At 40.6% G+C, this 27,238-nt stretch overlaps 2 protein-coding genes across 10 annotated transcripts in view; both read right to left on the bottom strand.

The window, feature by feature from the left end:
- The window catches only part of LOC109937233 (calcium-binding mitochondrial carrier protein SCaMC-1-A-like), a 43,819-nt gene extending 24,010 nt beyond the window's left edge, over positions 1-19,809 (bottom strand). For 4 of the 9 annotated variants that reach the window (XR_007265479.1, XR_007265477.1, XR_007265478.1 and 1 more), the window contains exons 1-8: positions 19,695-19,809; positions 12,803-12,900; positions 11,634-11,735; positions 9,527-9,696; positions 7,472-7,574; positions 3,934-4,021; positions 1,101-1,212; positions 25-180 (exon numbers count right to left, since the gene is read on the bottom strand). Coding sequence is in view for 1 of the 9 variants with exons in the window: in XM_020535838.2 (XP_020391427.2) it covers positions 25-180; positions 1,101-1,212; positions 3,934-4,021; positions 7,472-7,574; positions 9,527-9,685 (618 nt within the window). In the remaining 8 variants the exon portion in view is untranslated. Of the gene's footprint in view, positions 1-24; positions 181-1,100; positions 1,268-3,933; positions 4,022-7,471; positions 9,697-11,633; positions 11,842-12,802; positions 12,901-19,694 lie in introns of those variants that run through there. The other 5 variants (XR_007265481.1, XR_007265482.1, XR_007265480.1 and 2 more) reach the window with 5 other exon arrangements.
- The window catches only part of bloc1s2 (biogenesis of lysosomal organelles complex-1, subunit 2), a 10,307-nt gene continuing 666 nt past the window's right edge, over positions 17,598-27,238 (bottom strand). Inside the window, exons 2-5 of the mRNA XM_020535837.2 lie at positions 25,546-25,662; positions 24,924-25,043; positions 20,649-20,753; positions 17,598-19,841 (exon numbers count right to left, since the gene is read on the bottom strand). Of these exons, the coding sequence (XP_020391426.2) occupies positions 19,810-19,841; positions 20,649-20,753; positions 24,924-25,043; positions 25,546-25,662 (374 nt within the window). The 3' untranslated portion in view covers positions 17,598-19,809. The remainder of the gene's footprint in view (positions 19,842-20,648; positions 20,754-24,923; positions 25,044-25,545; positions 25,663-27,238) is intronic.

The raw sequence follows: 27,238 nt of genomic DNA, 5'->3' as shown, positions 1-27,238 counted from the left end.
CCCACTGGCGACGAGCAATCCTACCTGCATCAACACCCTGAGCCGATCAAATGGGGCAGTCACTGTTCGTGAAACACCTCCAGCGGTGCCTCCTGCTATAAGGTGGCCCCACCACTTCTCCGGTTCCTCATTCTCCAAGAATTCCTCACAATTAGTTATGTCATCATTAATGGAAAAGATCTGCAGAGATTATGGAAGGAACACAAGAGGGGGAAACATGTCATTACAGTGGTAATGCAAATTTCCTGGATAAACTTTATCGGTACTTCCACAACCCTTCCAAAATCAAAAAGAATAAGTTAAAAATTGCAAAGTGTTAGATGCGAATGTTCACCAGGGTGCAGTACAGAGCTTCCAGAATGGGACAACTTGTGTTTTCATGTCCGTGTCATGGAATTCACAGCATATTTTAGGAAAGAAGAAAACCAACAGCAATGTCTGTATCGACAATGTTTAAGTGACAGCAACATTCACACACTCAAACCTCATCCAAGTTTTACACCCTCCTGAAGTCTTTAGACCATAAGACATAGGAACATAATTAGGCCATTCAGCATACTGAGCTTGCTCTGCCATTCGATCACAGCTGATATGTTTGTCAACCCCATTCTTCTGCCTCCTCCCCGTAACCCTTGATACCCTTACCAGTCAAGGACCAATCTAATTCTGTCTTAAAGACACTCAATGATTTATTGCTAGAAAAGTTTGTGGAGGCTGAGTTCCACAGATTAATCACACCCTTTCTTGCAATATATTTCATAAGACAGTAGGCAGTTTTTGACTCCTTTTTCTAACTAATTGCGCAGTACAGAGAAAACAATCCTGATCCATTTGTTCCCATTGGCTTCCATTTTCAGTGTGTGAACATTTTGGTTGTTTTAATGATATTTTTTCCAGCACATTTGATTTTATTATGCCATTGCTGACTAACCCTACATAAAGCATCACTACACATCAAAAGAGTTGAAGTGCCCTAAAAAATTATTTTGAGATGAAGTTAAAAGATAATTTCCTGCATAAAATGCAGGCTTTCCACCTTGGGGTATTTATCCAGGAATGCAGTGTAAAGCCAAAGAATTAGTTTTGGATACTCTACGCACACTGTTGTATCTCCAGACGTCAATCATAGTTCGCATGTTGTCCTCCACAGTTGTTATGTAGATTTCCCGCCATTCATTCCAATCCATATCCATATAATCATTTGGGTCCAAGCTGATAAATTGCAACAATAGAAAGAGCAGTATTTGGTTTCTTGACATCTGAATTCCTTTTGTAAATACATAAATTAGCACACAGAAACATTAAAACATTTAATATTTATTACACGTAACGCAACATTTAAGGATTCACAATTGGTGAACATGAACAGAGGACAATACAGCACAGGAATAGGCCCTTCAGCTCTTCAAGCCTGCACCGACCAAATTTGCCCTTCCATACTAAAACTGTCTTCACTTACAGGATCCGTATCCCTCTATTCCCTTCCTATTCATGTATTTGTCCAGGTGTTCCTGCTATTGTGCCTGCTTCCACCATCTCCTCTGGCAGCATGTTCCAGGCTCTCACCATCCTGTGTGTGAAAAACATGCCTCGCATATTTCTTTTAAACTTCTCCCCCCCACCGCACCTTGAACCTGTGTCCCCTAGTAATTGATCCCTCCACACTGGGGAATAAACCTCATACTTTCCACTCTATCCATGCCATTCACAATCTTATAAACTTCTATTAGGTCACCTCTCAATCTCCTGCGTTCCAGTGGAAACAAACCCCATCTATCCAACCTTTCCACCTAGCTAAAATCCCCATATCAGACAACATAGATAAGGGGAAGCGATGACCCAGTGGTATTAATTCAGAGACACGATTAGGGGCGGCACAGCAGCTCAGTGGTTAGCACTGATGCCTCACAGCACCAGGAACCTGGGTTCAAATCCACCCTTGAGCGACTGTCTGTGTGGAGTTTTGCACATTCTCCCGGTCTCAGCATGGGTTTCCTCCGGGTGTTCCGGTTTCCTCCCACAGTCCAAAGATATGCAGGTTAGATGGTTTGGCCAAGCTAAATTGCCCATAGTGTTCAGGCATGTCCAGGCTAAGTGGATTAGCCATGGGAAATGCAGGGTTACAGGGATAGGGTTAGGGAGTGGATCTGGGTGGGATGCTCTTCGGAGGGTCAGTGTGGACTCGATGGGCTGAATAGCCTGCTTCCACATTCTATGAACACCATGGTAAACCTTTACGATACACTCTCCAAAGCATTTATATACGTCTGGTAGTGTGGTGACCAGAACTGTACGCAATTGTGCTTTTGTAAAGATCCGAAGCCACTGTCCAAAGTATATAGGGCCATTCTCCCAATATCCTGGCCAACGTGCATCACTCAACAAGTACAATAACAGCAGATTAAATTGGTCATTATCTTGGTGCTGTGCACAAATAGCATCTGCACTATTTTAGAAGTTCAGTGTTTGTGTCCCCAAGTCTGCACCAGGGGTGTGTGACAACATCACTGAACAGGTTGAGTAGAAAATATCTAGAAGTACAATTACTGCTGTAATTTATTGGCTGTGAAGCAGTTTGGAACATCCTGGAGATCTGAAAGATACCAATCATATATGGCATCATCTCCAGAACTTGAACTCAAATCCACCTCACTCCTTCGATGGTTTGAAGATTCCATTAAGCAAAGTTGATCGTCTCATTCCAGTTCCCAAATGTCTGTTGACCAGCAGTTTTCATTTACCTACTACCTTAAGTAACAGAACATTACAAGGCACTTAACAGCATTACTCATAAAAATCTGATGTCAAGCCACACAGGACATATCAGGGCATCTGACCAAAAACCTGTGGAAACAAAGGAGTTTTAAAATGCCCTGAAGGAAGAGGCAGGTCAAAAGTTTAGGGAGGGAACTCCAGAAATGACCTTCCCTCCATCACAAGGTCATAAATGGGGACGTTCGCTAATTATCTAACAACGTTCAGCACCATTCGCAACTCCTCAGATACTGAAGCAGTCCATGTCCAAATGCAACAAGATCTGGACAATATCTAGGCTTGGGCTGACAAGTAACATTTGTGCCACACAAATGTCAGACTATGGCCATCACCAATAATAGATGATCTAACCACTGCCCCTTGACATTCAATGTGTTACCAACACTGAATCCCCCACTACCAATACCCTTGGGGTTACCATTGACAGAAACCCAACTGGACTCGCCATGTAAACACAGTGACTACAACAGCAGGTCAATGGTTAGGAATACTGCGGTGACTAATTCCCATTGACTCTCTGAAGCCTGTCCACCATCTACAGACATAAATCAGGAGTGTGATGGCACACTCCCCACTTGCCTGGATGGGTGCAGTCCCAATAATACTCAAGTTTTACACCATCCAGGACAAAGCAACCCACTTGATTGTGGCCCACATCCATAAACATCCACTCCCTCCACCACTGATACTCAGTAACAGCAGTGTGTACTATTTACAAAATGCACTGCAGAAATTACAGGAAGATCCTTAAACAGCACCTTCCAAACCCATGACCACTTCCACCTAGAAGGACAAGGGCAGCAGACACATGCTAACACCACCACCTGCAAATTCCCCCACCACTCCCCCATCCACTCACCATCCTGACTTGGTGACATATCGCCGTTCCTTCAATGTCACTGGGTAACAATCCTGGAATTCTCTCCCTAAAGACACTGTGGGTTATCCTACAGCACATGAACTACAGCAGTTCAAGAAAGCAGCTCACCACTAACTTCTCAAGGGCAACTAGGGAAAGGCAATAAATGAGGCCAACTAGCAATATCCTTGTCCCACAAGTGAATTAAAAAAAAAGGATGGTCTTAAGCTTGCAACTCATCTTTGTGAAATTATGATTTATTTTAACAAATGTATTTTGCACAACTTGAACTGACTTACTGATTAAGAATTCTGTTTGCGTGGAAAAGATTAATACTGACATGCAGTCTTCCCATGAGGTGCATAATCCTCCATTTGCTTATGTTCCCTAAACACACAAATATGAATGGAAAATTAAAATACTGCAGATGCTTGACATCAGAACTAAAAACAGAAAATGCTGTAAATACTCTCGTGTTTCTTTCCAGGTGCTGCCTGATCTGCTTTGAATTTCCCACTCCTAATTCATAGTAATTGTACTGCATCGAAAGAATCAAAGCAAAATGCTTCCAAAATGTTGGAAACCAAAAGAAAACCAGAAAATTGTAAAAATATTGAAATCAGGCAGCATCTGTGACAAAAGAACATTTCAGGCTCATGACCTTGCATTGGAACTTAAAGCTCGTTTGAGAGGCTGTAGACAGAGGGAAGATTCTACAAACCAACTTGCATGCAGGTATAATGAATTAGAAGCAGGCCATTTGGCCCATCTAGCCTACTCCACTATTTCACATCTGATTTGATTGTGGCCTCAATTCCACGTTCCCACCAATTCAAAAAAACCACATACTCCCTTATTAGTCAAGAATCTACCTCTGCCATGGAATTACTTAATGAGCCTGCTCCAATATTCTGGGATAGTTCCAAAGACACTCAACCCTCAGGGAAAACGTTCAGACTCCTCTGTATGAAATAGGAGAGTCCTAATTTTTAAAGTGGGTCATCTAGCTACAGTCTCTCCCATAAGAGGAAGCATGTTTTCACCATCCACCCTGTCAAGACCTCCGAGGATATTGTTTCAACACTATTGTCTCATTCTTCTAAACTCCAAAGGATAACTGCACAGAAGCTCATGGCATTGAGGGTAATGCAGTAGCTTGAATTGAGATTAGTTAACACATGAAGGAGGGAGTTGGGATCAATAGGTTCTTTTCTAGTTGAAAAGACGAAACTAATAAAGTGCCACAGTGATTATCCCTCAAGCATCAATTATTTACTATCTATGTTAATGATTTAGAGGAGGGTGCAGACTGTAATGTGTCCAAATTTGCAAATAATACAAAACAGTACATGTGGGCATGTTTTGATGAGGACATAAGGGATTATAGGTAGGTTCAGTGAGTGAGCAAAAGCTTGGCAGATGGAGTTGAATTGAGCAAAGTGCCAGGCTGTGCACTTTGGTAGGAAGAATCAAAAGAGAGACTATTATTTGAATGGAGAGAGTCTCCACAAATAAAATGCAGCACAGAGGGACCTAGATATTCTTCTGCACGAGTTAGCATGCAGGTACAACAAGTAACTAAGGTGGCAAGTGGAATTGTTGCTTATACTGCTAAAGGACTGGAGTTTAAAAACAGGGAAGTCTTGTTAACACTGTACAGGGAGTCAGTGAGGCCAGACCAGGAACACTGTGTCAAGTTTCGGTCCCCATATTTAACAAAGGATGTACTGGCATTGGAGGCAATTCAAAGGAGATTCACGAGGATGATTCCTGGGATGAAACAGGCTTGACTATCAAGAATAGCTAAACAGGTTAGGCCTTTATTCGTTAACAGTGTAGAAGAATGAGGGGTGATCTGACTGAAACATACAAGATTCTGACAGGTACTGACAAGCAAATGTTGAGAAAACATTTTCCACTAGTCAGGGACATCTTGACTAGAGGGTATAGTTACAGAATAAGGAAAAGACTTTAAAACTAAGATGTGAAGGAATTTCTTCTCAGTGATTAGTGAATGCGTGGAATTCTTCACCCCAGAGGGTTGAGGAGTCTAGTTCACTGAATGCGTTGGAAGAGGAAATAGATAAATCTGTAAAATATCAGAAATCTAACATCTGACTGGCAGGGAATAGAGAGATAAGGACCACATAGAAGCAAATGGCTTTTAGTTGAGAAAGATTTCATGTATTGTTGCAGTTTGGTGGGAAGGGCCTGTTCCCGTACTGTACTGTTGTTTGTTCATCTAGGAGGAGCAGGCGAAACAGAGGAGTTGAGGCCTGGGACAGATCAGCCTTGATCTTGTTTAATGGCCAGGTAGACTTTGAGAAGCCAAATAGCCTACTCTTGCTCCTTTTTATGCTCTAATCGATACAGGCCCAACCTCTCCTCATAACATTCTCTTCCCAAATATCAGTCAAGTGAACTTTGGCAGAATTGCTTCGCACATATTTTACATCTTTTCTTAAATGAGACCAAAACTTCACATGTGGCCTCATTAGTGCTTGATATAACTGTATGGTGGGGAGTTCAAAACTAGAGGGCATAGGTTTAAGGTGAGAGGGACCGGGTGACTTTTTCACACAGAGGGTGGTGCATGTATGGAAATGAGCTGCCAGAAGTAGTAGTGGAGGCTGGTACAATTACAACATTTAAAAGGCATCTGGATGGGTATATGAAAAGGAACGGTTTAAATGGATATAGGCCAAATGCTGGCAAATGGGAGTAGATTTATTTAGGATATCTGGTCGGCATGGACAAGTTGGACCAAACAGACTGTTTCTGTGCTGTATATCTCAATGACTCTAACTGAAAATTGATTCCTTCAGTGTAAGGAGTTTAGTAAAAGTTTCAGGCCAGAATTGGTTGGTTAAAACCCTGAAGAGGTTGTTTGAAGCAGACAAAGTTTATGCTCAGTTACATGACAAATCAAACAACAGGCTATCAAATTCTCAATGGGAATGGAGTCCACAGCTAAGTCAAATGCTATGTGGGATAGAGAAGGGATTTCTCTCCTACTACAATGAAGTTATGCTCTTGGATTAATCTGATTATATTTTTACCATGTTTTTTGAAATCTTTAAATTTGTGTTATATGTAAATAGCTTGGTTTATTCCATTTTATCTTCATTTCTTTTGCATAATAAACTTTGATTTCATTGTTGAAGCCAAATCTGTTACAATGTCTGCTTATGTTTCAGTGAGAGACTACCTCATTAAAACCAAAAATAAATTATGATCCATCAAGCTAGATTTCAGTGTGGATTCAACTTGCCCAGTAATAATGCTAGATTGGACAAATGCATACATCTCTGATTCTGATGGGGCATTAAGAATCGACCACTGAATGTGGAACCAACGTAAGCCAGGACATTGTTGAACTAGCTGGGATTTTATATTTTTTCTGAAGAAGGGTCTCAACCCGAAACGTCAGCTTTCCTGCTCCTCTGATGCTGCTTGGCCTGCCGTGTTCATCCAGCTCTACACTGTGTTATCCGGGATTTTACATCAATCTGGCAGCTTCCATGGTTATTTATTGGACAATCACAGTTTGGCACATGGATTCAGCTCATTAAAACAGGATACAATATCCTCCAAAACATTCTCGCAGGAGAGCCTCAGTAAACAGCAACAAGACTAAGACCTTGCACTCTGACCTAACCCCACAAAAACGACGGTCTTTAGTTCAACCCCGATACCTACACATCCAGTTCCCACATGTGCTTAATGTCCATTCATAGGTAAAGTTCTAAAGTTGCTTGCTTGGAATCAGTAAAACTGTCAGCAATCACAGTCTAATAGTTTAAAAAAAAAACACACTTGAGGTCAGCACTGACTTACCACCTCTGTTCTTTGTGACTTTTCCAAAACCCAGCAATAGTTTCTTGTTGTTCCTCTCAAGGTATTTCCGGAACGCCTCAAAATTTTTAGTTTTCGATTCTTCCTGTAACAGTCATTTTATTTGAAAAAAAGGGAAAAATAATTCATTAAACACAATTAATTTCTTCTAGATAGGTACGGGAAATAAACAGAATAAGACTATTTATTCTGGGCATTGATAGATTTATGCACAGGAAGTGGGGAAAAGTGCGATAATAACAGACCTCCATTTTCGTCTTGATATAATGTGCGATATCAACTTTATTTTTCAAATTGCAAACATTTCATACAGTATTTTGCCTTGGCAATTAAATATTTTCTCTCAGTTAAGGGAGAGAGTTTATTTTTTGAATAATTACAACTCTTCTAGTTTATGCTAGGGAAACCTTGTGATGCTATGTAGAGTGCCTCTGTACACTCCAGGACTTAAAGGTTATATGAAACAGGAATAAGATTAGGCTGTTCGGCCCCTTGTACCTGCTCCACTATCCGTGAATCATAGCTGATTCCTCACATCCACTTTCCTGCCTTTGCCCCATAACCTTGATTCCACTACTAATCAAGAATCAATCTCAACCTTAAATCTACACAAGGACACTGCCCTCACAACTCTCTGTGATAAAAATTCCCAAAGACTCAACTCTCAGAGAAGAAACTCTTCCTTATTTCAGTCATAAACTGACACCCCTTTATTCTGACACCATACCCTGTGGTCCTTGACCCTCCCATGAGGGGGAAGCATCCTCTCAGCATTTACTGTCAAGCCCCCTAAGATGACTTGATGGCCCAGGGGATTATTAAGCTGTAAATCTATTCAACTCATGCAAAGGGTGAGCAGTAAGAGTGGGAGAAATTCCCGGTCAGCCAGGCAATAGAAAGAAATTGGAGATTCCACCATCATTGTGCACAGCTTCTGGCTGCAGGAAGCATGTTGCTAGTAGCAATGTGGTCTCCTCCTGGCTCAGGGGCTATTTGACTGAACAGCCGATCAGACTGGTACTAAGAACACACATTCATGTACCGTTTTAGTTGGAATAAATCCTGCTTACCTTACCCATTTTGGAGCTCATAGTGCTGTGAAGAGGAGACTTGTTCATGCCAAGGTATGGATGCAACAGAAATTACACCAGAGATTTCATCAGGCAACGCTATCAATCAAATACTTGTTAACAATGAGGATAGTTCCCAATCCCAAGAGGTGCTAATCAACTTAAATCAAAAATTCTGTGCATTAAAGTAAGCCTCATAATTTAGGCACAGCTTTTCCAGCTAGAATGTAAATACCTTGTTAACCAGTTAATATAAAGGTTGAGCTTGCTGACACCAAGGAGCATGTGCTTCAGCAGCACTGTTACCTAATAAACACTGAAGAACTGCACTGTGCTACTAGAGGTTGGTCACCAGATTAAATCTGAGCACTGTATCCAGCTTTAAATTCCAAATATAGCAGGTGATGGAGATTTTCTGTTTTTTAAATTGAGCAATTATAAAATTCAGCACAACCATATTATCCAAACTTTTATCACCAGCAGTAATTGCAATATTAAATTTTTTTTAATAGGAATTGACTGGGTGGTTAGAAAGAAACTTTTGATGGGACAACAGAACAGAACTGAATGGGCCAAATGGCCTAATTCTGCTCTTATCTCTTATGGTCTTAGATCAATGCCAGGCCATTCAGGAAATAATTTAGGGAACGCTGCATGCAAAAGATGGTAGTAATGAGGAATGCTTTCAACAGTATTTGATGCAAGTTCCATGAAATGTTTTGCATCTGAAGCAGACAGATTTTTGTGGCCACAAAATACAGATCAGCAAGGACTACATTAAATAGCAGATCAGGCTCAAGGATTTGAATGACCACGTCCTGTTCATAACTTCCAGGTGCGATAGTAGGCAACAAAAATTCTGACTGCAAAATATGGAACTGCATCTTTACTTGAGTAATGCACAGTTTGTGGTATAATATACAGATATTTTAATTAAGGCACTGTCCTCACATTAAAAGCACTGTACCTGTGAAACATCTTCTAAAGCATGCACTAGGTCCAGAGCATCTATGCGGCCATCCCTGTGAACATTTAGTCTCCTGTAAAGATTATCCCAAAATATGTCTGGCGCTAATGTCTCATCAGGGGCACCTCTTTGGAAAATCTCTTTCATAAACAGGAACATTGCAAGGCCTCCTAAAACACAAGAGAGAAACTTCCAAAGTTCCACAGATTGCGTATAAAGCAACAAGGAGTAGTCGACTTCATTTTATCTCCACTCTTATTAAATATTAAATTTGACATTAAATATTAAACAAACAGCATACTGATTCAGGGATCCCACTGTACAACCTTCAACTTGAATGCATTGAAGCAGTTTGTATCGAACTCGCAGTGAATTCTTGGCCAACTCCCCAGGCACCTGAATGCAGCAGCAAATAATGGCAATATGCCTTTTAAGAGAGGGGCAAGGGTTTCACGCATCTGTTTCTGACAAATGGTAAGATCATGGATCTCCACTGTATACAAGTCACCCCCTTCTGTCAGCAACAATCACCTTCAGTTCAGGAGGTAGGTTGAAATGCCACACGAATACCATGTGAACATATGCTCTGGACCAGCACCAGAGATGCAGTCCTCCATATGGGCTGCTTAAACTGAAACCACCTCAGCCAACATGACTGGGCATTCAGAACTAAAACAGGAAGGCTGTGGATCAGATTGGTTTTCTAGAAGGATGCGATCAAGTGGGATAAACAGACTTGATCTGAATTGTTGTAATCTCTTTGCACCAAAAGTACACACCCCAAAATAAAGCAAACTCAAGAACTGTAAATGCTGATCAAATAAGTAGCTGCACTATGCAACTGATCAGTGAATCAGAAATCCACTCAAATTCCAGCACACCCTCAAACTCCCATACCCAACAAACGTATGGAAAGTGGTTGCAAATTGATTTGCACATGCACTACTGGCTTCTTGCTACCCAAATGTGTGTGGACTGCAGTGGTTCAAGGTGGGGGCTCACCAGAATCTCCCCAGCAGCAGTGACACTTAGATCCCACAAATTGGAGAAAAAAAATGAACACTGGCAGTCCATGGTAACTAAAAGCTCTGACATCTTGTGATATAATTTCTCCAAGTCTGAATATTACCAATTCATAGTTAACCTTCTGGTAACGAAGCCATCCACTAGGAGCTGAAATTCCAAGTTTAGCACAGCCTGAAGTAGCAGGAGATTGAAAAGAGCAGGCAGCTTAAATCATTCTCTAACACGTTTTGGGTATAATAACATTGACAGTAGGTTTAAAAAAGTAAGTTGAGAATCAAGAATCAGCTTATTGGTTAAGTGCACCCCACCCCCCCGCCCTGCCCCACCCCACCACGTGCATGCCAAGTAGTGGGGCATGTGGGGACACAATGGAAGGTGATCAAATGGGAAAAATAGCTAACAAATCTACATTAAGCACGAGCCTTTTATTTGAACTGCATTTATTAGATAAACGGGCAATATTTAAGCATCCAAACAGTGACAACCTCAACTTTCAGAACAACATAATCTCAGCATAAAAAAACCATCAAATATTCCACGCTGCATTACCATACCACAGAATCTGGGATCCTTTCTTGGCAAAGTAAGTGCTCAATGACATGCTATGGTCCTGATGCCATTACATTCATTCACATGACTATAAATATTGATATCTCACTGCTGAGAAGGCAACTTCCATTTCATGGACTGAAAAGGAATTCTGGTTTCTTAGACATGTCACAATACTGCAGTGACATCGCAGTGGAATCAACCACGTGGACTGCCTGCGGGGGAGAAACCTCAGTAATAATGTGTGCAATGCATGGCTTAATTCATTTTACTACCTACAAATAATAGCCAGCTTAACTCCAGGGATAGTACTTTGGTAGAAGTTCCCATTCCAAAAGAGAAGGTTGCACGTATTGGTCTGTTTCCAAAAGTTCAGCAGATGTCTTTTGACAGTGTAGTAGCGAGGAGGTGCTACAATGTTGGAATGTCTGTTCTGCAGACAAGATATTAGGTTACCGTCATGCCGAATACATTAGACAGGGGTTAAAGATCTCCAGATTCACAAGGTGGGGACTGGAATCTGTATACTCACCAACATGCTACCCTTCCTGGTCTCTCTCTCAGTCATCGGTTCCCATCTTGGATCATCTGGACTCAAAATATTCACCTCTGGGAAGCATCCAGCTTAACCATTCTGCTCACCAAGAAACAAGATATTCTTTGATGAATTCTACAGTAAGGTTATTGGAAAAATCTCAGAACTTCATCTCATAAGATTCTCAAAGTGAATCAAGGCTCATTAGGCAAGATTTTTCACTCAAGACATAGTGATTGATACACAATTATTTTGTGTAATGACACTTTAATTAATGTTCTATCAATTCCATTACTTTAACACATCCACAGAAACAAGAAAATCTGGAAGAAATTTTCTTGTGCCTTTGTCATGAACCTAGATGAAGCTCAAACCAATAAATTAGTGTCTGTGGATGGTTCCAAATTTTTAACGCTGTGCACTGTTTGTTCATATAGGCAAATAGCAATATTAATTTACATGCAGCACTTCTGAATATTTGTGATGGATACTATCACAGAGGAGATACACAGCTCATCGATAAGCATTGATTACAATCAGGAGCTGACAGCACAGTTCAACAGTAGGATTTTGAAATAGTAACTGCGTTGGCAAGCCAGAGGTAAGTCGAGTAGAAAAATTCCAGAAGACAGCAGTGTCATGACTCAGAGAATCAAGAGAACGGCTGGAAACCATAGGAATTTTTTAATCCACTCTTTCATGGGAGGTGGGTGCTGCCATTATTGCCCATTCCCAATTGCCCCAAGGACAGTTCAGAGTCAGCCACATTGCTGAGCATTTGGAGTCACATGTAGGCCAGACCGGGTAAAGATGGCAGATGTCCTTTAGGGAAGAAAATTAGTGAACCTGATGGATTTTAATGATAATTGGCAGGTGATGACGTGTTGCCATTTTATTGTCCAATTTTTGTTGAACTAGCCATCGGAATGCACAAACATCAGCTAGCAGCAAAATTACGCAACAAACTTTCCTTAATATCAGTACACTTGGACAATGAAGGCCATCAGTTTAACTGGGACAACATAACCACAGTAGCCCAAGCCAAACATAGACATGCATGGCAATACCTAGAGGCATGGTTCTCAAACCATAATGCAATCAAACATATAGAATTAGACCCCATATACAAACCCATACAGAACAAAACCAGAAATGACAGTACTCACCATTACGGACCAGACAGTATAAATTCCAAGTGGAGTAGAACAACATTGTTTCATCGGAGGCCTCACTGATGAGGTCATCTAGCATGGCGACGCAACGTCTGGACAAGAACAAGCCAACTCAGTGAGCAAGTCAACAACCCGAGCTACAGATCTTTGCTAAAACCTTTGTTAAATTCTAATTTCACCATCGATCAAGTTGGGATTTGAATCCCAACCCCATCTCCAGAACATTAGCCCGTGGTTCTGGATTACTAATCCAATGAAAATACCACTACACCACCACCTCCTCATAAGAGAGGTCTGAGAACAAAGGCAGGATTTTTGAAATAAAGTATAATAGGCAAAACTCAGGTTGGAGACAGTGCAATACACAGCACTTTCAAGTGGATGGCTAGAAAGTCAGAAATTCTGTTCCTATGTACTCTGCCCTCCTTAAAACTCACCTGCCTGTTCGAACTTTGAAAGCCATGAACTGCAGTGTCTTTGGGTTGAAGTTTGTGGAGGGGTGAGGCGCAGATGACATTTGAGACTAGGCTAGACCATTCCAAAAGTGTTTTACAACCTTCATGACAGGGAAAAATGGGTTAAGAGCTAGAGTAGTCCACTTGGTGTCTCCAGTCTGCCATTCAATAAGATCATGGCTGCTGCACATTCCTGCCATTTCCCGGTAACCTTCCATTCCTGTTGCTCACTGAGAATCTATCTCAGCCTTAAAAATATTCAAAGAAAATTCCACAAATTCCATTGCCTATTAAGGTAGGACTGAAAAGACTCCAGACGGAAAAAAAAACAACCGTCTTAAATGTGCAACCTCTTATTTTTAAACAGTGACCCTTAATTCTAGATTCTCCTTCAAGTTGATATATCCTCCCTGCATCCGCCCTTTCCAAAGGTTTCAGGATCCTATATGTTACAATCAAGTCATCTCTTACTCTTCTAAACTCCAGCAGATACAAGCCTAGCCTGTGCAATCTTTCCTCATAACACTTCATACCCATTCCAGATATAGGTCTGATAAACCTTCCCTCCACACTTACAAGGTAATTATTTCCTGAAATAAGGATGCCACAATAAAAAAAAACATTGTTGGAAATGCCCAAACAAACAGGCATGTTTTCCAGACAAAATAAAATAGGAGGTATCTGTTCTCCATCTAACCAAGATGCATGCAAATTGGGGATGTGTGAAGTATACAACTGGATGGGCTGGAATGATAGGTTTTCCATTATCCAACAGTAACATTTCTCACTCCTTGCCCTTCCCACACCTTTATCATTACCTTGACACTCCCTAACCAAGGTGAACTTGTGTAAATTTCAGGAAAGCATCCTGAAATGAATCACAAGAAATGGAAGTGAGAAGGTGAAAAGTTGGGCTGGGGCAGGGGAGCACACAGTGCAGAAGAGAGAGGAGGAGGTGGAATACGACAGAAGATTTGATTTTAAATAGGTCCACCAGAAGGTGTACTGGAAACGAGTGTAGTACAAATGCTGAACATCGAAGAGCTTCCCAATACTATAATATGGAACAGATGAAATCATTGTTAATTACAGCCATGCTGAAGGAAACAGGGGATGGCAAGGAAATAAAATACTTCTGTCCCTCAACCTTATCCAGGCATATCAATGAATTATCCTTGGCAGTATCTTCTAATTCAAATTCTCTTATAGCATACCCTACTGGCTATTTAATGAATTTTTCCTGTGTTAGAAAACCACTCAATGTACTTAAGTGTTTGACTGGAACACCATCTAGTGGATCTCCAAGAGTTTGCAAAGCACAATGTGAGTAGCGAGAAGATAGCAAGAACTGTAGATGCTGGAATCAGAGTCGATACAGCATGGAGCTGGAGGAACACAACAGGTCAGGCAGCATCACAGGAGCAGGAAAGTCAATGTTTCAGGTTTACAGCCTTCATCAGGATTGTTTGGTTATACTTACATTTCACTGTTCTTCAAAACAGCTACAGCTTTAGTCATGTTGGTATGGTATAACTTCTAATTCCACCCCAACAAAACAGGCTGTTATGCCAATTAGTGAAATACTAACCACAGTAATATTTTCACTATGAATTGATTTTATTTGTTGTATCCTCTCCATCATGGTGGTAGGATTTGTCTGTTGATTATGTATCAGCTAATGCAAACTTCAGGAACATCATGAACAAGACCATCACAAGTAGACCTTGCGATACTGTATCGGTCAAAACCAAAACTGGCCCAGTCTCTTAGAAACTCAAGCAGCTGCACACAACTAAACACAGCGAAACCTATCTACTGACCAGCTACACAAGATTGAGGCCTACCATCAGATGATCACAAAGGCTGGAGCAGCCTGAGCTGCTTAAGTTTCATCAGAAATGACTGCAGAGAAATTCAAGGTGGTAAACTAGACAGGGAATTAAACTTCGCAGTACATCAAATTGAAGATAATTACTAAATCAAAAGGACATGGAACAAAAAAGGGGGGCAAATGCATGACGATCACATTGGCTCCATTAACTGTGGAGCTCATTTTACAAAGTTGATCTGTGATGGAAAAACAAACACCCTGAAGTTATGCAACAATAAATTTGCTTGTTGGTCCAATGGGCAGAGGTCCATAGTTTCTTTCTACAAATTCCATCTGGATTTATCTTGTGAATTCCCTCAGCCTAGTAACCAGTCATACCACCAGACTGCACACATCAGGTTCCTTCAAATAAACACACTTCTGTCAGAGCATCAACAGCTAGAAAATCAACCACAGCTTCTGATCAGTTTAATCCTTTTAGTACAAACAAATTTGTTTTCGATGTGCCTCTCTCTTCAATGACCAGATCCAAGACACTAATTTCAGTGGGATCATCAGTTACACGGTTTGAAGAAAATAGATTCCTCAGATAAAGGATTTGCAATCTGCACGACAGCATTCACTACCTTACTGAAAATACCGGTAATTCTTCAGTTGCAGTTCATCATCCTAACCTGGTATCAATGTGGGCACTGTTGTGCTGTAGATGCAGAAGCAACATACACAGATGGTACAACTCAACTAATCAGCTACTCTTGCTGACACAGTCATTGTGAACACACCCACTTTGATAAAGCTACAAAAAGACACGACAATGCAAGTTCCATGCAGGTCCTTCAATTGCAACATATGGGTGGCACAGTAAAAGATGTTGGCATTCCATGGGCCAACATTTTATAAACATCTGTAAGGCACAGCATGAGCCAAACCACAGAATGATCAACACAAGAAACCTTTCAGCAGCATCTGTGCAAATCCACAATCAAACTACGTATCATTAACGTTATTTAGGTAGGAAAAGAAATAATGTCAAAGTGCCAGCGTTGTACTGGGGTGGACAAAGTCAGACATCACATGACACCAGGTTATAGTCCAAGTTTATTTGAAATCACAAGCTTTCAGGGCAGAGCCCCCTCATCAGGCGCAGTGAGAGAGAACAGCACACAGACTCAGAATTTATAGGCACAGACATAAAGGCAGAGAGATCAAAAGATCATACAAATGGCATGAATAGAGTGTCAAATAATAATTTCCTACAGTGACCAAGAGTGTTAGACCGTGAGAGTAAAGTGTCAACAGCTGAATAACAAGCGAAGGGGTGACCTATAATCCAATTAAGTGAGGCAGAGAGATAATTACAAGAAATTAAAAATAAGGTGTTGCTGGAGACAAACTAAATGAACTGGGGAAGTTAACAGAGATCTGCTTTGGAGGACGCTTACCTGAAGATCGGAGGCTGAATGTCCTTGACTGTTGAAGAGTTCCCCGACTGGGAACTGGAAGCCTTCAGGACAACATCGACCACAACACCACATAACCCTGTCATAGCAACCTCTGCAAGACATGTCAGGTCATCGACCATGGACACTACTATCACATGTGGTAACACCACCTATGGCAGGCACTTGTGACTCGGCCAATGTTGTTTATCTCACACACTGCAGGCAAGGATACCCCAAGACATGGTATACTGGCAGATCACGCAGGCACAACGGCAACGGATGAATGGACACTGCGCAACAATCACAGTCAGGGAACACATCAGCGGTCAAGGACATTCAGCCTCCAACCTTCAGGTAAGTGTCTTCCAAGGCAGACTTTGAGATACACAACAACGCAAAATTGCCAAGCAGGGACTGATAGCCAAGTTCCATACCCATGAAGACGGCCTCAACCGTGATCTCGGGTTCATGTTGTGCTACATGTGACCCCAACACACTGTTCTGTATCTGTAAAACCTTCCTTAATGTCCTGTTTTGACACCATCACCTTGATAAATCGTTATAATCTCTCTACCTTAACTAGTTTGGACAGTCTTAGATTACTTGTTACTTTGGTTGGACATTCAGCATGCGACTTTTATACCTATTATGTACATATCACGTGGGATGTTAACTGGCCACAACAGTAACAGGGTCAGGGTCTGATAAGGTGAGGCTTGGAGAAATTGGACACATTTCGTTCAGACAGCACTGTTTTACTGTTGACCTCTGCCGTTACACAGGAAAGTGGAGACCAGGTGGCAAGCACAGACCTGTACCGAGTCAGCCAAGAACGGCTCTCCTACCTGCAGCTAATGCATGGCATGACAAGATTGATAACGAAGGAACCTTGCAAAAACAAACAGCATGGACCAATGCATCACAGGGCAACATGTGCAACAGTAAGCAGACTATGTCAAATTCAGATTCAGAGTTCCAATTAACGAGGTTGCAAGTGTGATTACAACCTTTATACAGCACCAAAGACCTCCATTAAATCGCACTGCTCTTAAAGCCAAAAGTTTAATTTTCAAATTCAGAAGTTTATTGTTTATTTTAGTACAATTGCAACTATTGTTCTCAGTTTCTGGTAAACAGAAAGATTTTCTAAAATAAGAGACAAGTATGTTCTCAAACAGATTAGCACTCAAGATTCTATTGTACGAGATTGATCAAAAGGCAGCAAATTCACGACCATTCTTCGGAATCACTATTGCCAAAAGATGGACAGTACATATAGTGACCACCCAAGGTTAAACAAAAGTCCTGTTAGACATCCAGGCTACCGAAAGTCAGATCTGTTATGACAGCACAGCACTGTGCAGCAAAAGGTGAAACTGTACCCTTAACCAACAGAATTGCCAGCGATAATGGTTAGAGCAGTGGAGAAAGGGCAGAACGATTTACTGGGATATTACTTGAGCCAAGTTTATACCTGGTCGGAAAAATTGCACAGGCTGGGACTGCTACTAAGAAAGAATCATGCAAGGAGATGCTTTTAACATTATGAAGGCATTTGATAAGGTACGCTGAGAGAGCTCCTTCTGTGCACCAATGACAGCTTAAGTGGGAGACAGAAAGACAAGACTAATAAATTAGATGGGGATGTTATAAAAAATTCTTCAAGAAGCTAGTTAAACGTAAGCAGAAAAGAACAGAAGGATATGTTGAAGAGTTAAAGATATGAGAGGAGATCAGTGTGGAGGATGAATGTCACTGTAGATCAGATGGCCTGTTTCACTATACAACTGATTACATACTAGACTCTTAAGCAAATGTCAATTCTTCACTTTGGGTGCATCATTGTCATGGACTGACCACCAATGCAGCAGACAGATTAAACAAACTATCCAAACGTGTGGAATTCCTGTACAGAAATGAACCGTGACAAATGGAGATAGCTTACTCTCTGGAAGGACATAAAAGCATATAGCGGTTATATTTCAGGCAGGACCCAAAAAGGCTGCAAAGGCTCACTGATAGAACCACTGACACAGATCAGACAGCAGGGAGGTACGACCGTCATGAATCTGAAAAGGAACGGGGTTTAGCAATGACAATGACTTGTAAGTGTCAACCAGGAAACAAGTTACCAAACAATGCCAGAAACTGCTGCAGTACTAGGACAAGGTAGGAGAACATCAATACCAGAAATTAGAACAGCAAACAGGGAGGAAGAGGAAGCGAAAGCGATTATCAATACAAGGAAGTGCCAACATTTCTCAGGGTAACTGAATATTTAGAAAAGCAAGTTTACAGAGAGAAAAAGAGTTTGTTTTATATAGTTCAAGACATTGATCTTAGAATCACTAATTTTTAACTCAACCTCAAAAACGATTATTTCCACAATGTCATGGTAGGTTCTGTTAATGCAGATAATAAGGCCTCTGTCAGAATTGTAGCAGTACAGACCCCGAGTTTATATACAGAAGATTTAACCCAATGGTAGTCATGAACAGGATGTGCAAAGCTGTGCAAATATTTACAAAATAAAGATCATTTTTACTCTTCACACCCAACCGCATTTTGGACTTTTGCAGATGATCTTTGAATGTTTTCATTGACGCCAATGCATAGTTTCTATTTTTATATATACATCAAGTTCACTTTTTTAAAAAAAATTGCATCTCTCACCAAAGTCTCTCAAGTGAGAATTAATGAACCATCACAAGTAAACCCATTTACTAAGAATTAATATGCTATTCAATAAGCACTTTTCTTAATTTACCAATACGATCATTGTTAGCTATAACCTTCGCCGAATACGATTTGGAAGTTCTGCCCATAGAAAGGATTGATTAATGACTTGCAGGCCCTTATCTTATTGTTATGCTCTTGTTGGGAACAGTCCAGGTGGCTTTGCCCTAGTAGTCACAGTGGAGAAACAATTCATCCAAATTGTGAAAAATCAATTTAAGAAGCTGGATTCTTAAGCAGTTTGCACAGTAAAGGTTTCCTATTGTCCTCAAGTGGCAGTCCTCTACTTTGTTCATCGACTTCCCTGTACAGTCAGTTTTGGAGGGTGGGGGGGGGGGAGCGGTGGTGGGGGTGAGGAAGAAAAAGGCTGTCACAACACAGCCACCGTTCAATCTTTGTAGACTGGTCACTGAAGAACCCACCAATAATCTCTTCATGACCACAAGTTTTATCAGTTCTCCCGTTCTTTCTCCAATGTCTTGTGATACATCCAAAGATAAACGTACATCATCTGTGACATCTTCAAACCTGTCAAAGTCATCGTTTCTCTAATTTCTTAAACTTGGCTTCTGTAATAAGAATGGAAGAATGCAGTTAGAATCATCAAGACGAAGATCACTACACAGAAAACACCTCAACAATGATCTGGTTTTTCAGTCATATGGGTTTACACAAATATCTTTGTTAGTTTGCTGACAGAAGCTTGGCTAGGTCTGACTACATAACGTGGAACATCAGGTTCAAGGAATACAAAAGCCACATTCAACTACCAAAAGAAGCATCAATATCCAAGGTAGGATACATGAAATTTTTCAATACAGAACTTGGAATATACCCTATATTTTGTTTTATCAACCAAAGGAATATAGATGTCGCTGTTGAATCACCTCATAGCATATCCTACAATTAATGTTGATGTACAAGTCAGCAGCTATTTTGGTCACAGGAACACAGAGAAACCGTAATTCAAGGAGTAGTCAGTTTAGTGTTTTGGATGAGTGTTGACAAAAGACAAACAGTGACTGGGACAGAGTAGAAGTCTATACCACTGCTTCAAATAATACCACGTGATTGTCAATGTCTCCCTAAAAAGGCTATTTCTTTCACATTCATCTATCAACCCTCAGTGTCAACTCAGATCATAAACCACACAGCACAGACCTCCAAGACATAGCTTCAGATTTAGCGACCATCCAAGCCCAAGGATTAAGAGTATTTTTAATCTTTACATGCATTGATGAATGGATCTCTCAAAATACATTTTCAGAACAATGATCCCAATAAATATACCATTTTGATTTTAATACTCTTTCTCTAGAGTAACACATGGGAACCTGCAGTAGTAAATACTCTAAAACAAGAGCATAAATTCCCACCTAGCTTCTTGGAGTATGCATCCAATCTATAGGCTGCTTGTTCCAGTGCTGCAACTTGTTCCTCTATTTGATTAATCTGATCAAGATATGGCTGTAGACTGGCATCTGAAAGATAAACACTGTATAGGTTTGAATCACTCACTCAGGATTCCTCAACACATTTTAAAAAATTAAGATTCAAATCTGCAGAAAACTTATGTAGAACACAAATGAAATTTGTTAAGACAGGTAAGGTACCAGCAAAAGTTGAAAATATGATTGCTTCAAGCATGAGAATGTGTCCAATCGTTGCATTATAAATAGCTTTACTTTAAGGGGCACACAAATGTTTTCTTTGCCCTGCTGCTTTTGCATAGTCGCACAGAATGCCTGTAACAAGAAAATCCACTGCACGGGCCAGACTTGTGAATCCCGAACACAACCTTCCCCAGCGACCCCTCTATCCCTGTATTAGAATCGTCCATTTGTGCTCAACATCTTTACTGAAAACTGGTAACACCAGCACCAAGACCTTCAACAGTTCTTTGACACCATCGCTGCAAAACAGAAACCACAGGAGATGTGTTAATTGGTCAACCACATGCTTTGAGACCGTTCCTGAGAATATCTGTTTTATGAAGAGAGACTGTGCAATTTATACCTACACTCTCTGGAGTTTGGAAGAATGAGGAGATGTAATTGAGGCATACAAGATGCTGAAGGGGACTGAAAGCAGACACAGAAAGGATGTTTCCTCACGTAGGGCAACCTAAAATGAGAGGTCATAGTTTTAGGATAAGGGGTAGTAGATTTAAAACAGATGAGAAGAAATTACTTCTCTCAAAGGGTCAAGAATTTGTGGATTTCACTACCTATAATGCTGAACTATTTATTTCTTTACTTCTCTAATTTTTTTTGTTTCCTAAGAATTTGATCTTAGGAATCTGTACCTTTGTGCCTAAGATGGTGCTGTAATGCAGCGACTATAAACTTTTCACTGTCCTCATTTGAGTACACGCGACAATAAAGCTAATTCATACCTCGGAGTACAGTGAATGCCGAGACATTTTGTAAATTTAAGGACAAGATGGACATATTTTCAGTTAGTAATGAACTAAAGGGTTACGGGACAGCGGCAGGAAAGTAAAGTTGAGGCCGAGACGAGATCTGCCATGACAGGGCAGGCTCAAGGGGCTGAACTACCTGGTCCTAATTCTCAGGCTTCAAGTTCATTGACATTTGGAGTGGGTAGACAACAAAACCGAGGCTTCCAAACCCTAGACTCACTGTTTTCCAAACAGCCTACTTCGAAGGTTAGAAATTATTATGCTAAAGTTTGGGGGAAGAATCCTATCATTCGAACAAGGTGATGTTATGTGATCAATGCATTATATGGCTCTTGCATTTGGTCTTATGAAAGCTAAATGTCACACTGGTTTATGAGGAATGATCAGAACTCAATAGTTTATTAACCATTATACCTTTTGTCTCTTAACACCATCATATGGATTTGCTCATTTGAGCAAATCATTTACACACTCTTTTCTTCCCCTCGTGTGTATGTCGGCAAGGATGGTATGTGCTAGCCATCCCTAATTGCCCTTGAACTATACACATTATTAGGCAGTTAAGAGTCAACTATATTGCTGTAGGTCCAGAGTCACATTTAGACCATCCCAGGTGAGAATGGCAGATTTCCTTCCCTAAAGAATATCAATGAACCAGGTGGGCATTTATTAAAATGAAAGTGATAGTTTCACAATCATTACAGTGACGAGCTTTCAAATGAAGATTAATTAACTGAATTGAAATTAAGATAGCTTGTGCAATGGAAATTGAACCAACGCTCGTTGAGTTTTAGCCCAGATTACTAGACCAGTGTCGACATCACAACACAACCATCTCCTTCTGTACTATGTCCATTAGTACTGCAGGTCAGAATCAGTCTAAACATGGACCTGGATCAGAGCTCGTCTGATATTTTAATCTGGGTAGTGAGAATATTACCAATTGGGACAAGCTGATGCGAGGCCAGAGCGGCTGTCTTTGACCAAGCATTAAGGAGTCAAAATAAAACTGAAGTCACTGGGAATCAGGAGATAAAATGCACAGTGGTTGGAGCCATACCTAGCACACAAGAAAAGAGTTGGTTGTGCTTACTGAGGGACCCATCATCTCAGCTCTTGGACATTATTGCATGAGTTCCTCACAGCAGTCATGCAGACCCAGTAATCTCTGGTTGTTTCAATAATTTTCCCTCTATATAATCAATATAAAGACCAGATGTGGGGATGTTCATTGATGATAGCCACTGTTCTGACCCATTTCCAACTCTTCAGGTAATGAAGCAATCTGTGCTTGTGTGCAGGAAGACCTGGGCCATGTGACAACATTCAACTTGGGCTAACATGTAGTATCGATATTCCTTGCCACATAGCAGCCAGAAAACAGCCATTTTCAACAAGAGAGAACCGAATTAACTCCACATGAAATTCAACAGTATTACCTTCCATCAGAAACTTAACTGGACATTCCACGTTTTCTTACTACAGATGTAGGTTACAGAGGTTGGGAATACTGCAGCAAATGTATGTATCCTCACACTCCAAAGCCTAGCTACAATCTACAAGTCACTAGGCAGAAGTGTATAAAATACTCTGTACTTCCCTGGGTGAGTCCCGCTCAATCAGCATGCAAGTTCAGAACCAAACAGGCCACAGTAGCACACAGTCTCATCCTGGCTGCATCTTCAGGGTATTCCATTGTTCCTTAATCAGCTTTCTCCGAGAACAGGTGCTGTTAACTGAACTGTTCTGAACTTTGTTTTAATGTTACTTCTTTTTTTATTACGTATGACCTCTGTCATTGATGTCAGTGCTGTGGTGAGGCAACTTATAGAACTGTTCTGTTTTTTTTTTTTAAACGTAAAAGTACACGACAATAAATTTTTATTTTATCCTTCACTGCCAAAACACAGTGGTTGCACTGTAGCAACTCAACAAGGCTCCTTTGACAGTACCTTCCAAAACTGTAACCTCTACCATCAAGTAGTACAAGGGCAGCAGATGCACAGGAACAAGTCACGACAGCTCCTTCTTTGTTGTTGCTAAACATCCAAGAACTCCATTCCCAACAGCACTGAAGGAGTACCTACACCAGACAGACTGCATTGATTTGATTTGATTTAGTGTTGTCATATGTACCCAAGTACAGTGAAAAGTTTTGTTTTGCAAATAGGTGGATCATAACATACAAGGACATACAGATGATAGGATATTTAGACAGAGCAAGGCATGCAGACGCAGTCAAATGACATGGCTGACCACCACCTTAGAGGCATTCAGGATTGGACTTGTCTTTAGACAACTACAAGTTAAAGAAAATAAACCATTTATTGCAAAACAAAATTAGGAAATTGGTTATAATTTTATTTGGAAACCATTAATATCAAATATAATTATCCAATTCTACCTAAAACTAATCTCCAAGACAATGAAGTTACAATAATTTTATAAGATCGTCTGCTGATAAACTGAGTATTTTCAGGGTATGTATGCAAAACATGCATGCGCAGTACCCCTGCCAGTATCTCATTCTATCCCGTTTGCTTATTTGGCCACTACTATGCACGTTACTGGCAAGGCATATCACAAGGTGTGCATGTTCTACCTTCAATGGATCTATACAAGTTCCACCATTACCTAAAGCACTAATTAATTCACAGGCAAAGAAATTCAATGTTCAGATTGGCAATTGGGTACCTCATCTTAGAAGTTACTTTGAGCATGAAGACCCCTATATTACCCCATCTGTCCAAATGATGCCACTGGCATCAACTGCATTTGAAGAGATACAGTCAATCCTAGATGTTAATAAACCTCAATATTATTTGGACATGACAGCAAGATGAGGCATCAAGCAGCTCTTAATCTAGAGAGCTCACAATAATTAGCCTCCACATTTTTTTTACCCTGATCATTCAGGGGTCACGGGCTTCACCGACAGTGCAAGCACTTATTGCCCTTTCCTAACTGCCCTTAAAGAGGTGGCGTTGAGTTGCCTTTTTGAACCACTGCAGTCCTTGTGGCACAGGGATACCCATAATGCTGTTAGGAAAGAAGTTCCACACTTCTTATGAATGATACTTATCACAAGGCTGACTGAAAACAAAGAAACCAGAGCTTGGGGCCAAACGGGGTTAGCAATTGAACTTTATAATCAAGCACCAATTCACCAATGAGCAACTATACAGGCACTTAACTATTCTGTTGAAAAATGAAATACTAAAATACTCACATTTCTGATTGAGATCTTTGAGGTTGCGGTTAATATTAAGAGCAATTTCCTTCATCTCTAGGTATTTAAGGCCAGTCAGTTTGTTCATGTTCTCCAACAGTTTGTAATCTTCACAGGTAGCTATGGCAGATTAAGGTTAAGAAGCATCAATAAATCAGTGGTGAATTCTGTACGTAATGTATAAGTCAGTTGTCAGTCTATTTAAGTCAGGAAGAGTTACAAGGTTACAGATGCTTAATAAAAAGGGATATAAGCACTGGCCAACTTCAAACTGTACCACATAAATCAGGAAGGTATAAAATTCGTTCCCATTTGTACCTACAGCCTATTTGAGCTCACTGTTCATATTACCAACTATAGCATCGCTTCATTACTTGCTTATTCTTTCAGGATACGTGGGTGCTGCTGGCAAGGCCATTCTCAATTGCATTTAAACTGAGTGGCTTGCTTGGCTATTTCAGAGTGCAGTTAAAAGTCTGGTGTCACAATGAATCAAGCCAGAACTTCTGCCTAATACTTCCTCTCAGGCTACTGGAAGCTATGATGGTAGTACCAGAAAAGATGTGCTGTTGCTCCCATTACTGAACTTATTTGGCTCCACAATCAATAATAGCAAACTCACCTGTGAGTTCTCCTTGCAGGTAGAGAGACATTTTGGTAAACATATCCTTGCAGAGTTCATTGATGTCTGGCTCTGAAGGTTCTGTGGCTTCCTCTGCTGTCTCTACTCCAAAATCATCTAGCAGCAGAACAGAATTGTGACAACATTAATGGTTAATCTAGTAGTTCTTCAATTATGTGGGAAAATGAACCACAGACATGGGCTCAAGATCCATAAAGCCAATCTTCTGACCAAGTCCAATTAAAAAATTTTCAGCACATTGCAATATAATTTGTTTCTGTACACTAAATAAATTGAAAGTGGAGCAATGGCTACCTTTATTTTTAAATGTTTATTTATTTATTTTTAACAGTTGTGATGGATAAATGTGAGGTATTGCATTTCGGTAAAACAAACAACAGGGCAGGACTTATACAATTAAAAGTACAGCCCTGGGTAGTCTTGTAGAACAGAGACACCTAGGGGTTCAGGTACATAATTCTTTGAAATTTGCATTACAGATAGACAGATGGTAAAAAAAGTGTTTAACACACTTGCCTTCATTGCTCAGACCATTCAGTATGGGAGTTGGGACAAAATGTTGAGGTTGTACAGGACAATGGTGAGGACTCTTCTAGAGTGCTGTGTGCAGTTTGGTCACCCTGCTCTAGGAAGAATATTATTAAATTGGAGAGGGTTCAGAAAAGATTTACCAGGATGCTATTGGGAATGGAGGGTTTGAGTTATAAAAATAGTCATTGAGTCATTTTTCACTAGAGCACAAGAGGTTGAGGGGTGATCTTATTGGGGTTTATAAAATCATCAGGGGACATAGATAAGATGACTAGCAAAGGTCTTTTCCCTCAGGTGAGAGAGTTCAAAAGTAGGGGGCATATGTTTAAGGTGAGAGGAGAAAGTTTAAAAAAGGACATGAGAAGCAACTCTTTTTACACAGAGTGGCTCGTGAGTGGAATGAACTTCCAGAGGAATTGGTTGATACAGGTACAGTTACAATGTTCAAAAGACATTTGGATAAGTACATGAATAGGCAACGTTGAGGGATATGGGCCAGGAGCAGGCAGGTGGGACTAGTTTAGTTTGGGAACACTGTCAGTGTGAACAAGTTGGACTGAAGAATCTGTTTCCATGTTGTATGACTCCGACAAGGCAGATGTCAAAATAAAACCTAGCATGATAGATCATATATTTAACTTTTGTAATTGGTTACCATGGTGGTTAGTAGCAAAAACATTCATGAGGCTGCAGACTTTTTTTTAAACAACAGAACGCATGTTTATTATATAATAAAAGTTATACATTCAAAAAAAAACAATCTTAATACAGAAAGTTTCAATCTGTTTCCCAATATCACGTGTAACAGAGGCTAAATCCCAGAGAAATATCCCTATCACAATAAAAACCAAAACACAACTGCACATGCCGTAAATCAGAAACAAAAACAGAAATTGCTGGAAAAGCTCAACAAGTCTGGCAGCATCTGTGGAGAGAAATCAGAGTTAACATTTCGGGTCCAGTGATCCTTCCTCAGAACCTTGTAGCAGTAGCCATAGGAACAGGTCAGAGGCTAGGAACACTACAGCGAATAATTCACCTCCTAACTCCCCAATGCCTTTGCACCATCTGCAAGGCACAAGTCAGGAGTGTGATGGGATACTCCCCACTTGCCTGGATGAGTGCAGCTCCAACAACACTC

This window comes from Rhincodon typus, chromosome 34 (assembly GCF_021869965.1).
Source record: "Rhincodon typus isolate 14 chromosome 34, sRhiTyp1.1, whole genome shotgun sequence".
In the NCBI taxonomy this organism is placed as follows: Eukaryota; Metazoa; Chordata; class Chondrichthyes; order Orectolobiformes; family Rhincodontidae; genus Rhincodon; species Rhincodon typus.
The sequence above is the reverse complement of the archived record's forward strand: the minus strand, read 5'-3'. Positions and strand labels throughout refer to the sequence as shown.